Source organism: Bacillus rossius, chromosome 17 (genome assembly GCF_032445375.1).
Source record: "Bacillus rossius redtenbacheri isolate Brsri chromosome 17, Brsri_v3, whole genome shotgun sequence".
NCBI classification, from domain to species: Eukaryota; Metazoa; Arthropoda; class Insecta; order Phasmatodea; family Bacillidae; genus Bacillus; species Bacillus rossius.
The window spans coordinates 25912949-25927386 of NC_086344.1; the positions used below are offsets into that span (position 1 = coordinate 25912949).

Below are 14438 nucleotides of genomic sequence, written 5' to 3' on the forward strand. Positions count from 1 at the left end.
TGTTGGATTCGTTGAGAAGTTAATACTGTTACGAACGCGAGAGACCAGATCACGATGCCAGGTTCGTAGCTGGCTGGCGCCATGTCACGTGTGGTCCACTGACTTAAGACATGCCACGCGCCCCTGATCGGATTACAAGGGCCGTCTCTACCCCCACCCCTTTCTCTTCATCCACCCCGCAGGCGTCATCCTTCCTTGGCATTGTTATATGTTGCTGAGCAGCCTTGGAAATTCCGCTGTCCGCCGCGTGGAGTAGTGAGAATTGATGCCGCCCTTCTGGACTGTTCGGGCGTCGGGTCGACCCGGCTTGAAGCGACTCGTCGCAGCTGCTTTCATCGGATTGAGAAGGGTGCCACAGTACTTAAGCAGCGACGCCGGCTTTGTATATGGGCCGCATTACATTTTTGACACTATAAATCGACATAAAATATGTGACCCATACACTGGTAAATACGGTATGAGTAGGGCCTGGAATTTTTCGCTATCGCGAATTTTGCGAAAATTCGCGCGAATTTCACATGAAAACGCGAAAAGTAAGTACATTCGCGAAAACCACAACATTTCTATATTACACTGCAAATATATCCCCGAAAAGTACCATTACAGTAGAATCCCGCCAATGCGAGCCCCTCTGATGCGTCCATTCCGTTTATATGACCGTTTTTTGAGAAAACATGAAAAATTTGAGCAGAGAAAGTCGAAAATTTGAGTAAAATCGGCCGAAAAACAAGTCTGTTACACTTTGTTGGGCTCTATGTGTTCACGTTTATCTTGGCGAGAGCTGTACTGTAAGCAGCCAGGCATACAAAAGACGTCTAAAAATAGATACCACCCCTCTAGACTGGCCACGCGGCAATGTCTAGACGAGCTCGGCGCCTCCACTATCGCACGAAAAGCCGTCTCAGCTGTCATGTTATCTTACCCGCCCGGCGGCTTGACGTCATACGTGACATGACGCGACGCTTACCTCTCCCATCCCCTGCTAATTCTTCAAGGCTCATCCCTCCCAGAGCCACAAACCATGTAAAAACAATTCCCCCCCCTCCTTTATCAACTAACATTTCAACACATTCCCTCCCTCATTTCAACCTTCTGCGTGAGAAACTGTCAGCGTGTTTTTTTCCTCTTTTTTTTTTTACGCTGCGAAGGGACGTGGAAAAGATAATTGCTTGAGCTGTCAAAATAAACATCGCTGACGGCAAGGGCAGGTGCGCATCCTGTCGGTCTGTCGCTGTGATTATCTACTCTAAAAACATGTCACAGCATTTCAGGATAGCATTGTTCTTATTTCTTTCATTTATAGCCGAATGTTTTCTACTTGATCCACACAAGGTTAAAGTATCCTTTAACTCAAGTCTTGTGTTTCAGCATAATTACCTTATTTTTACATAAGCCGTGTTCGTGTATGGTTTTGATGCTCAAAATAGATCTGGGGTATAGTTCACACTAAGTTTCTTCTCATTTGTGCGGTGGGGTTTGTTCAAGTTACAACCCCGTGTTCCTCCACTCCATTAAATACGAGCATATCAGTATCAGAAACATGGGTTTTATTGTACTGACAATAGCACAGTGATGTGCAAATTTTGCAACTGTAAAGTTTCATGGGATAGAAAAGATTTCATCGACAAACACCTAAAGTCGGTTAAGCATGTGGCATTGACAGCCAAAAAAAAAAAAAGAAAATCTGTAGTTGCAAACATCTATAGCAACGTGTCTGTTTTGTGTAACTGTTTTGGATTTAATTGGCTGTTATTATGCATATTAGCCTATTCCTAGTATACATGGATTGTTTATTAAATATGTAAACTATTATATTAAATAACAGCACAATTTAGTAAACATTTATAATACCGGTAAAATTTCCATTGCGTAACGAAAATACCGACTTTAAACCACCGCTTTTCTAATTTGAAAGTACCGCTTTTTGCATACTGAAAACACCGAAATTTTCCAGGCCCTATGTATGAGTTTATGTTCATGCACGTCTTCCTGTGAAAATTTTGTTGCATCGTAAAAATGGTCATTATTTTTCCATAATGCGCCTAAAGAAGCGTAACTTAAAAATAATGTGGTAATATATAAAATGAAACACAACTCATGTTTATTCATATTTGTGTTTATGAGAAATATGAATCTGTAGAGTTGTTTAATTAATGCATCATAATGATGGTATGATGGAGTAACGTTATTCATTTATAAATCTGCACACACACATTTCTCTGAAATAGTACGTGGTGCATCCGCCCTGGCGTACACTTTCAGAACCACTGGCTTAAAGGAAATTGAGTAATCATTGAAAATTTAAAAACTAGGTGACAGGACTTGGATTCAGTCAGGTCCTGCAGAATATGTTTGTGGTGAGTTACGTGTTCATCATCTTGCTCAGTCAGCTTAAAGAAGGAAGATGTTGTTCCATGTATTAAAAGACCTAATGTGCAGATAGGTGGAACTGTTTTACTGAATAAGAATCGGGAAACACTTTAGTGGTCCTATTTCGTATGATCAATGTATGAATGTCATTTGTTATTACCCTAATTAAATAATTTTATAATATTAATAATATTGTTTTCAACAATCTTCAGTTTTGTATAATTTACAGTTTTTGTATTTATATTAAAGAAGTGATCCACATAAACAGGTTTTTTTTTTAAAATTTAATTTTAGAGATGTTTCAGTGTAACTTGGAGTCTGTTCTTAATGTGTTTCCAATATGACTAAGCCAGATTAAGTAAGCTCTCTGTTCGTATAGTTAAAAAAGGCAAGGTATTCAACACATCATGTATTGTGTTTTTTTTTATCAAGTTGCTATACGGTTTTTAAATTTGCTCCTTAATTATGCTTTTCCATATTTTGACTGTGATTTCAGTAAGTATTTATTTTTGTTTTGCTATACCTTTGTTAGCAACCTTGAGGTATATACCTGAGTTGTCGCTAGGGAAGCGGGTAGTGGCTGTTGTATTGAGCAAAAAATTATTTGACGAACAAGATCTCGTTATGAAGCTACGTATGAAACGTGTGTAGTTTTGCGACGTGCAACCTCAACTGGGCAGCGAACCTTGCTTTGTAAGTAAGTTTGTCCCCCGTTGTTGTTAAAAGCAGTTTCTTGTGAGTTGTGTGAACACACGCTGTGTGACGAGAGCGACTTCAACTGTGGGTCCCGAGGAGGAGGAGCTGAGCCCCCGCGCCTTGCAGGTGGTCGGAGGGGAGGCGCTGCAGCGGCAGAACAGCCAGCGCCACCGTCGCTCGGGCAGCACGGAGCTGCCGGGGCCTCCTCCCCCCCCTCCCCCGCAGGGTTCGCAGCCGTCGCCGGGGGCCTCCGTCAGCCAGCTGCCCACCGCGTGAGTCCGCTCTCTGACCGAGAACCGGCACCCGCCTGGCGTGAAGCAGATGTGTTCGGAGCAATAGAAATGAATTAAGCGAGCATTTGTGGTTTGAAAGTGATTCTATAAGAGGTACAACTAAGATCCATGCACTCTGTTTGGTAATAATTTTTGTTCGGATTTGACATTAAATTATATTTTAAACATTAGAAGATCACTTTTTCGATATTCAAATTAAGTTTTGGTTAAATCTGTACTTAATTTCCATGGTAGGTTTTATTTCAGTGCTAATGGTGTATTAACTTGCAATTCGGTAATATTTGGTGTATTGACATGCTTTTCAGTGTTACCGTGTTTTATCGCATAATGGTCGCACGCGCGTAATCGTCGCAACCGTATTTTAGGCTGTCAAAATTGGGATAAAAAAAACTTCTCGCGTAAACGTCGCATGATGTTTTTGGTCCCGCTAGTAGATGCCAAGCGCTTTGTGTAGGTATCTTTTCCGTATAAAACAATGTATTTTAAAGAATAAATCTAATATTTATTCGGTCATTACCACTCAATAAATTAACAGAAAAATACGAAGTTATTTGATTTGTATATTTTCTTATAAAGACGTTTTTAACGTTATTTCCTTTATCTGATCGTCTGCATCGCCGCGGTGTAGGTATAATCTAAAATTTAATTTCAGTCATTACCACTTATTTATTTAATTAACAAAAATATGAAGTTGTTTGACGTGTAAATTATCTTATAAAGACTTTTTAAACATTATTTCCTTTATCTGATTGTCTGCGTTGCCAGGGCGTACCGCTTATAAAAATGTAGCCAGCGCATCATACATGTTTGGTTATGTTGCTTCCCGTATAGAGGGCGCGCATGTAGTCGAATATCGATATGAGTGCATACAACGCGCACTCTCTGTCAACGGCCAAGTTAACTACATTTGATAGCCCGCATTCTTTCGTGGCAAGTGTGTACTACGACACATTAGTTCACATCAGATTCAATTGGCTTGCGTTCGCGTTAAGAGTTTTGGTTTTACAATTTAAAGTTGAAGAAAGGTTTTTGTTTAAGGAATTATTAATACTAAATTGTTTGGTGTGCTCTTGTTAACTCCACCTTTTTTTTAAATAAAATTACTTTCCATGAACGGGTTTTGTTTTTATGAATAACTTTACCTAACAAAAATTTTTTTTCCGCACATTCGTCGCACCCCTACTTTTCTAACTTGATTTTAGAATAAAATGTGCGACGATTATACGAGAAAACACGGTATATTCGTTTTATCGTAATTCACTTTATAATCTGATCCCTACTGATGGCCCGGTAATATTTGGTGTATTGACATTTTGGTTTTGATATTTGATATACTACTTATTATTAACCTACATGTGTTTATTTTTCAATGACAATTTAGATAGAATCCATTGCACTTAATGACGAAATATGCTTATTCATAACACCATAAAATCTTGGCTCTATTAATGGTGTGTTGAATTGAATTCAGGTCGAATAATTAGCAGGGACAAAATTTCGGTGTTACACGGTGTGTGTTATCTTGCATTTTGGTTGGTTTTGTCTTAATTCACTTGCCGATGGCATCGGTGGTGGAGGCGAGAGTGCGAGCGTGCCCGCCCGGCCGCAGGTACGTCGCGCTGTACCCCTACAAGCCCCAGAAGGCGGACGAGCTGGAGCTGAGGAAGGGCTGCGTGTACGTGGTGACGGAGCGCTGCCAGGACGGCTGGTTCAAGGGCACCAGCAGCCGCACCCAGAAGAGCGGCGTCTTCCCGGGCAACTACGTCGCCCTCGCCAAGTGAGCGTCGTCCCTTCGTCCTCCGTTCTTCCCCGTCATTGACTCGATGTAGGCTTTTGGACATATGCCGTCGCTTAGCACATGTATGTCCAGACTTGCCAACCTTTACGATTTTTTCGTAAAATGTACGAATACCACGTCCGTTTTACGATTGTACGAGGATGTCTGCATTTTTTACGAATTTTAAGTACGAGATGTTTATTAAAACATGTATTTTCCGTCTGCCTTAAATGTTTTATTGTATGGTTTGTGAAAGCTGTTGCCATGTGTTGTTGCTGTGGAAACGAGTGCATTATATTATTGGTCGAAGGCCAGCGAACCACGTAATTTGTTGTTCGATTGTATATCTTTCCTTATTGGCCGCCTGAGTTACATTGATGCCCTTACAACCAATCACGAACCAGTTTAAATAGCATTTTTAGTTTGGCAAGATGGTGTCGTGCATAAGCGTATGTTGTGATTCTTCAGTTAAAGTTGAGCCAATTTTGATTTTGTTTATTACAGGTTAGGAAACGAAGTTATTGCATGTTTTTAATAAAAACGTGTTATGTGTAGAATTAACGGAAGTGGAATCAAGTGAAGAAGAAAATGCCTCCGAAACGTGATACGCATTATTCTCAGGAATTTCGTGATACATACATGCGGGATTTTCCGTGTATTCTTAAATCAAGCAAGGAACACAGCATTTTTTTTCAGTGTGTAGATGCGACATCAACATTGGGCACAGCAGAAAATATGACATCAATCTCCACATGAACTGTTCAAAACATCTCGCAAATGTTAAAAGTGTCGCAGTGAGTTCAAAGGTTAGTGATTAGTTCGCTAAAAATAACAGCACAGACAATGCTGTAATACGTGCAGAATGTATGTTTACAAACTTTTTGGTTGAACATAATATTCCTTTAAATGTTTCGGATCACGCCGGCCCGTTATTTAGAAAAATGTTTTCAAATTCCGAAGTAGCAAAAAAATTTGGTAGCGCAAGAACAAAGTCGACGGATATCGTGAAAGAAATGGCAACAGATGCAACTATAAAATTGTTTGTAATTTACAAACTGTGGCATTTTCAGTCGCGACCTACGGCAGCAATGACTCTGAATCCAAATTATATCCACTAGTAGTAACATTTTGTGATGCAAGTTTGAAAATGATAGTGTCAAGGTTGCTTTCATTACCAGTACTCCAGGGAGATTCTACTGGAAGTTAACTGATATCAGTTTATATTGTAACAAAGGTACATTCTGTTGATTTGTAGGGTACCACAAGGAACAGAGTTTTTTCTTTGATGTGATACTAAACAAAAATGTTTCCATAATGGTAAATAATGAGAATGATTTTTGGTCTGCAATGTTGATGTATGTTAAAACGATTACCTACATAATTTAGATTACTAGAAAAATTTGATATCATGAAAGTTTATTAATTTTTCAATTGCCGCGAGTATTTTACGCGTGTTATATTATTTTTTATGTATTTTACTAATTGAGGGTTTCAAAAGTTGGCAAGTCTGTATGTCTGTAGAAGAAAACTACAATAAAAAAAAACACAAATTAAGCAAAAAAATTGCTGTTGTCAGGATTTAACGCCACACAATACTCCACAACAGGAATATGGTCAACAAACAAAGAAAAACAAAGAAAAAATGGACAAACAGAACGAAAAAAACCCCCACAAATGATGACTGCACAAAAATACCTAACCGAAAAAATTCAGCACAACAGTTGAAACGAGACAAAAACACAGCAAAACGAAAAGACGAAACAAACACAATAGTTTTCCAAAAACAAAAAAATAAAAGAGAAACGAAAAAAAAAAAACCCACAAATGATGACAGCACAAAAATATTGAACCCAAAAAAAAATTCAGCACAACAGTTAAAACTTTTGCTGATTTTTGATGTGTTTTTGTCTCGTTTCAACTGTCGTGCTGAATTTTTTGGGTTCGGTATTTTTGTGCTGTCATCATTTGTGGGGGTTTTTTCATTCTGTTAGTCCATTTTTCTTTGTTTTTCTTTGTTTGTTGACCATATTCCTGTTGTGGAGTATTATGTGGCGTTAAATCCGTACAACAGCAATTTTTTGCTTAATTTGTGTTTTTTTGTAGTTTTCTTCTACAGACATACATGTGCTAAGCAATGGCGTATGTCCAAACGCCTACATCAAGTCATGCAATCCCATTGCACAAATCTTTCAAAGATAATATCCCCATCACTTCCTGTGAACTCATCCCCATGGCTGGAGACTACATTTTATGGTTTTATTTTCAGGCCAATTTCGTGTGAAATGGTCATTTCGTGACGCACTCATCCCTGTTCTGCAATTATTAAAATTGTTGTGTGTCTGTCTGCCTGCCTCTGTGTGAGCTTATGCGTGGTTGCGCAAATGATGAAAATCTGAACGTGAGCGACTCAATTGGTGCTGGGTTACAGAACGTGTCGTAACATTGAATTCCGAATTATACGTATACCCTTTTGACAATATGATGGTTACCGTATTTACTCGCATAATCATCGCAGCAATTTTACCAAATTTTATGAAAAAAAAAGTGAGGTGCGACCAATATGTGAGGAAAAATTAAAAAAAAAATGTTTTAAGTAAAATTTTTTTAGTAAATCGCTTGAAAATGCTAAATTAAAGAAGTTAATATCTAGTACATGGTTCCTATACGTAATATTTATTTACAATACGCGCAAAATAAACAAAACAACTTTTGGTTAGAAGAAGTTTGGCAAAATAAAAATATAGTATAAACACAAAATTGCGAAAAAATCAATGAACAAAATACATTTATAAAACACATTCAGTCTCAACACTCACAAAGTTTATCTATTCATTGTCTGAACTAGATTCTGATGCATCAGATTCATTTGCCGGGACGTCAACGTCATCTTAGTCGCCGCTGTCATCACGTGTTACTCAAGTTGTCTGTTTTCGCCAGTCACGAACAAGTTTTTCACTTACTGAAAATTCTCTTCCATGCTCTTCTGCAAATGCGATTACGCGCAACTTGAAAGTGGCAGTATACGAATTGTATTTACCCACATTTTTACAAAATGAACTTTCTCAAACTCTGCTATTACCGGTACTTTCCACTCCAATGCAAACGAGATAAAACAATGGCTCACAGCATCTTATCTTCCACACACATTCCTTCCTCCCACACGGCCAATTAGGACATGCCGTTCAAGTTTGGACCAATGATAAGCGCCACACGCCACGTGAAAGCAGGCTGTTCCATTGTGTTTACGGCTGTTCCGAACGCGCCACATGCCAAATGAAAGCAGGCTGTTCCGAACGCGCCACATGCCAAATGAAAGCAGGCTGTTCCTTTGTGTTTACGGCTGTTCCATTCGCGCGTCGCGCCTCGCGCCTCAGTCGCCGTCAATAAATAAGGGTGCGACGATTATGAGGAGAATCTTAAATACCAAATTCATTACCTCAAACAATAGGTGCGACGATTAAGCGATGGTGACGATAATTCGAGTAAATACGGTATTCGCTGTTATGTTTTTAGTTTATTATGTTTTGATAAAATTTTTGGATAAGTTATTAATTTTCTAACTTTATTTCACTGCATGCATTATTATAAAATGTTTTAAGATACCTACGTGATAATTTTCTATAACTAGGGGTGAGTGTTATGGTATTATTTTGAGGCCAGTTTAGTTTAAGAAACAGGAAATTTCAGTTTTATAATATTTATTTTTATAAATTCATAGATAGTGTTTTATTCATCAGTACAGCACTAAAATTTTTTTTTACTTAACTAATTTCACAAAACTAGTGTAATTATTACGATGATACATTTTACAATAAACTGTAATAAGTAGGGCCATGCAATTTTCGTGATCGCGAAAAAACGACGAAAAACGCGAAATATTCATGAAATCTGATTTTCCCACGAAATTTGCCTTGTATTTACAATTCACGATAAAACACGCGAAATACGCAAAAAATTTTTTATTAACTCCTTTGTTCAACACAACAGAGACAGTGCCAACTTGTATCACCTTACTACGAAAATAATATGCAATACGTTTTATAACTGTAAACACGGCAAGAAATTTCAACAATCCTTAAAAATTTGACGTGAGTAGAGTATTAAACTTGTATTCTCATAAATTCATGCGGTAAAGGACGTGGATTGGAAAACAAACAGTATTTTTTTCCCCCGTAGCAACGTTACCAATTTACAATATATTTTTTCTAACCTCAGATAACTTGTCGTATATATAGAGCTGTCAGAAAAAATTAAATAGAACCATCCGTCGAAACGATCGTGGTAATATATTTTATTAACGAAGTCACGCGCCATCTTCTTTGTTGATACTGCAAATTTGATCAAAGAGTCTCAGACTCTTTCTATGCATAGATGTGTCTATCCAGATGTAGAAAGCCGCTCACCTGAACACTTCCGGAGTTTTCCGATCGCAAGTAAAAAAGCACCATAATTAAAGGATTAAAATATTTTTATTTTACGGTCATTAAGTATTTTAAATAACGCCAACCTAACCTAAGATAACGTTTAACTTTGGAAGATTTCAGGTTGTGCTTGTGGTTTCTATTTGAACACTAAGTTATCCATCCAAAACAGCACAATGTTTTTAAAAGGCAATATCGCCACTATTCCAAAATGGCGCCGTTCTGGAAATGTTCAGTATTCACAATGAATGCAACACATTAGGTTCTGAAATTAAAAAAAAAAATCTTGGAAGTAATTAATTGTTGGTTAGTTCAACATGCCAAAATTTTTAACTTTGCATGAACGTGTAAAGGAATTTAAAAGTGATGTTTTTATTTTTTATTTTTGATGAAGGAAGTAAAATTATGATGTGCAAGTATTGCGACAGTCGTGTGGAGTGGCTGCGAAAAGACTTGATTCTTGTAACTGCAGTCTGATACTTCAAGCTAACCATTTCAAGCATACTAGAGACATTGTTGTACATTTTAAATAAATTATCAAATTAAATATACCTATATATGTATATATTTTTAAAATTTATTGCAAGGTATATGCATTAAGTGGCTTGAATATAAATACATTATACAGTAGAATCCCGCCGATGCGACCCCCCTCTGATGCGTCCATTCCATTTATACGACCGTTTTTTGAGAAACCGTGAAAAATTTGAGCTGAGAAAGTCGAAAATTTGAGTAAAATCGGCTGAAAAACAAGTCTGTTACACTTTGTTGGGCGCTATGTATTCACGTTTATCTTGGCGAGCGCTGTACTGCAATCAGGCAGGCATACAAAAGACGGCTAAAAATAGATACCACCCCTATAGACTGTCCACGCTAGCCAGTACGGGTAAACTGCGCACATCACCTGATAGCATCTACGTGTGTGTCTATTGCTGTCCCGGTCCCGTGCCTTTGTCTTGCGACTGGTTAGTGTGATGTGATCTTGCCAGCTGCATCTCAGGTGTCACTGGCCACACAAAGCTGTGTTCACTGTGTAAATGACGTCGCCAGGATTTGGTTCTCGGCTATTTTTCTATAACATCGCTGACTTTGCACGTGCGCAGCTAAACAAAAAAAAATGTGTGGAATTATGCTATACACCTCGGACTTGCATACCCCAAACAATGGGTTCCAATAAATACTCGCACTAAGTGAACTCGCGTCACGCGAGTTCGGCTATGCTAGCCGGCTAGTGGTTATTTTCATTCAAAACGTGGCGAAGGAACTTGTGTGGATCAGGTGGAAAACATTCGGCTATAAACGAAAGATATAAGAACAATTCTATCCTGAAATGCTGTGACATGTTTTTGGAGTAGATAATTACAGCGACAGACCGACAGGATGCGCTCCCACCCTTGTCGTCAGCGATGTTTATTTTGACAGCTCAAGCAATTATCTTTTCCACGGCCCTTTACAGCGTAAAAAAAGAAAGAAGAAAACACATTGGATTGCAGACGGAAAAGTAACTATGCAGTAAAATAAATATATTTACGGCCCTGCTAAATTTTTCTATTCAATACAATTTGAGGTATTAGTGATTTTTCAGCAGAAACTGCTGTGTGACTAATAAACAAATTGTATCATAATAACTTATAAAGTATTTATTACCGGCGAAGGACAGTCGTATAAGCCCATAAAAATATTTATTTTACCGAGAATGGACTGTACAACCTGGCTTTTGTCGCACGCGGTGTGCGAGGGGAGGAGGATGCTGACAGTTTCTCAAGCAGAAGGTTGTAATAAGGTAGGGAATGTGTTGAAATGTTAGTTGAAAAAAAAAAAAGGGGGGGGGGGTGTCTTTACATGGTTTGTGACTCTGGGAGGGATGAGCCTTGAAGAATTAGCAGGGGATGGGAGAGGTAAGCGTCACGTCACGTATGACGTCAAGCCGCCGCTACCGCCAGCCTGGCCGGAAGAGTTTCTTACACTCTCGCAGAAGCTACCACAGCGGCTTTTCGTGCGGGCGGGTTAAGATAACATGACAGCTGAGACAGCTTTTCGTGCGATAGTGGACGCGCCGAGCTCGGCTAAACACTGCCCGAGCGGCATTCACACGATGTATCCGACGATGCGGTGACACCCCGAATTCTCTATTGCGATCATTTCGTTTATAAGTCCGTTTTTCCGGGAACCGTGAGGGGTCGCATCAGCGGGATTCTACTGTATATTATATGCTAAGTTGATCAGTTTTAATATGCTATTCTAAAGTTAATAAAGTGTATATATGCATATTTGTATAGGAAATTCAATGGAAAAATAATTTTAAAAAATTATATTATTTGCCGGTAATTTTTTTTGCAGAATTTTTAACACCGCTTTTCAGTTTTTTTAACGAATTTTTATACCGCTTTTACCTGTTTATAATGACGAAATACCTCATTTTTATTCACCACTTTCAGGTGGCCCTAGTAATAAGCATGTATAGGACAGAATTACTCACAAAAAATATATTTATATCTATCTGTGTGTGTGTGTTTTTATGTGTTCGTTTGTTGGAGAAATGCACTGTTGAAAAAAAAAAGTTTTGAAGAGATAATATAAAAAAGTAAAATATTTTTTCTATCAATTTGGCTATTTATTTTATTTTTCTTTTTTTTTTTTTAGATATTTCATATTTAATAAAATAACTGGTATTACATTAACAGTTAAACATTTTTTTTTGTGATTTGAGTTAAGTTCTGTTCATGAATTTAGTACAATATTGGTACTCTGTGGTGCATTAACTTGCATTAAAACGTTATGTGGTGCATCGACATGCTGTTCGGTGTTAATGTAGGTTTTATCGTGACTCCGTGGGCCTATAGCAGTGTTACGTAGGTTTTATCGTGACTCCGTGGGCCTATAGCAGTGTCACATAGGTTTTATCGTGACTCCATGGGCCTGTAGCAGTGTTACGTAGGTTTTATCGTGACTCCGTGGGCCTGTAGCAGTGTTACGTAGGTTTTATCGTGACTCCGTGGGCCTGTAGCAGTGTTACGTAGGTTTTATCGTGACTCCATGGGCCTGTAGCAGTGTTACGTAGGTTTTATCGTGATTCCATGGGCCTGTAGCAAAACGTTTGTCCCAGGCGTGCGAGACGCGTCGCAGGTCAGCGGTTTGACGGCGTGTGTTGTGTGTGTTGCGCCCGCGCAGGACGGCGGCGGGCCTGCAGGCCCAGCTGCACGGCATGGCGCGCCCCGGCAACGGGAGGGGGCCGTGCGTCGTCCCGCAGCCCAGCGCGCGCGGGGCGCCCTCCGCGACCGCGCCGGTCACCTACACCCGCGGCGGAGGGGGTGGGGCCAAGCAGCCGTCCATCCCGCTGACCTTCAGCCCTCGCCAGCACACCCTCACGGGTAACCACCTGTTCGGGACACCGCGTCTTTTGTATCGGCCGGACAATTCGCGGGGGTGCGCGGGAATAAGGTGATATGTCAAAATGTCATTGTAAATGACTTGACCCCCTTTTTCCACGCACGAAAACCGTCAGTTCGTGATGTAACTCCGAAAATTTCAGTGCCATGGAATAACACACAAGGGTGCTAGACTTAACCCGTGTGGACCATTTTGTAGAGTTTGTTCTCCTTTATTCCGTACCATAAAAAAAAACATTTTTGCCAACATTTGACTTATCCCCCTTATTCCCGCGCACCCGCGATTTGCTGTAATAAAATAGTGTGTAGTTAAAATTCATCTCGATAAGCAATTAATTATCACGTGACACGGACTACAAAAATCACGAAATCGCCAAACATGATCATTTTTCAAGACATCCAAAAATTATTTTTAAAACTCCAAAAAAATTCAAGGTTTTTTTTTTTTCCCCACCCTAAAATCGTTCATATGAGCCAGGATTTCATATTATGCGGGATTTGTATTAGTGGGACTTCACTGTATACTTCTTTATGCACATTCAGGTTGAAATTTTAATATGCAATGAAATGTTTGTGCACTGTGCGATGGAAATTTAAGAGGATGAATTCCATTGTACATATGAATTGCTTTAAATTTTAAATACCGTATTGACCCGAATATAAGGCGACCCCGAATATAAGGCGACCTGCAGTTTCAGGAGGCCAAACAAATGTAAAAATAATTTTGGTAGAAATTAATGTGAAAATTCATTAGACATACATTTTGTGTTGATGAATCCTTTTTGCATTTATGTATAACAATTAAATTATATTTATCACATTACTTATTTAAAAAAAGGTTTGAATGGCCTACCCTAAAAGTAAAAAAAAAAATTAAAAATATTTATATTTTTAAGTATTACACTAGAAATTTTTTCGTATGTTTACTCTAATGAAGCTGCATAGTTGTCATCTTCAGAGCTGTTTATTTGTCTAGAGCTCGTTCCCCGCCGTTCCACTGATGTGTGATTGTTCATTTTTCACAGTTTACTGTATCTACGAATTTTAAATTTTTACAATGGCTATTAATCACTCTTAAAATACAGCATTTAACTTTCCGTTTCACTTAAGCTACGTATTACCACAGAAGAATGCGTATTACTATTTAATAGTGTGTTAAACGTAACAAAGTAAACAATGAATGCAGTTTGCCGGAACAAAACAAGTGGCTAGCTGCCATGATGAAAAATACGGCCATGAATAACATCGGTTACGTGACCGCGAATATTTGTCCATATTACTCTCTGACAGAGAGTCTCTGTCCTATTAATTTTAAAGAATAATCTATGATTATTAAGTTGTTTGAAAGGTTTTTACATATATAAAGAGTGGATTATTAAAATAGCTTTTGAAACAACGTACCAAATTCCTGTTAATATGGCGTCTTCGTGCGTGTTCGGCAATGTTCGTTTTACAACAAAGAAATATTGTGGAAAGACAGTTGGCAGCCGTG

General features: G+C 38.7%; 1 protein-coding gene across 3 annotated transcripts in view; it reads left to right on the top strand.

Moving 5' to 3' along the window:
* Positions 1–14438, top strand: part of LOC134540865 (E3 ubiquitin-protein ligase SH3RF3-like) — a 69248-nt gene that overhangs the window by 20292 nt on the left and 34518 nt on the right. For all 3 annotated transcript variants that reach the window (XM_063383879.1, XM_063383878.1, XM_063383881.1), the window contains exons 8-10: positions 3193–3338; positions 4969–5136; positions 12729–12928. In XM_063383879.1, the coding sequence (XP_063239949.1) occupies positions 3193–3338; positions 4969–5136; positions 12729–12928 (514 nt within the window). The remainder of the gene's footprint in view (positions 1–3192; positions 3339–4968; positions 5137–12728; positions 12929–14438) is intronic.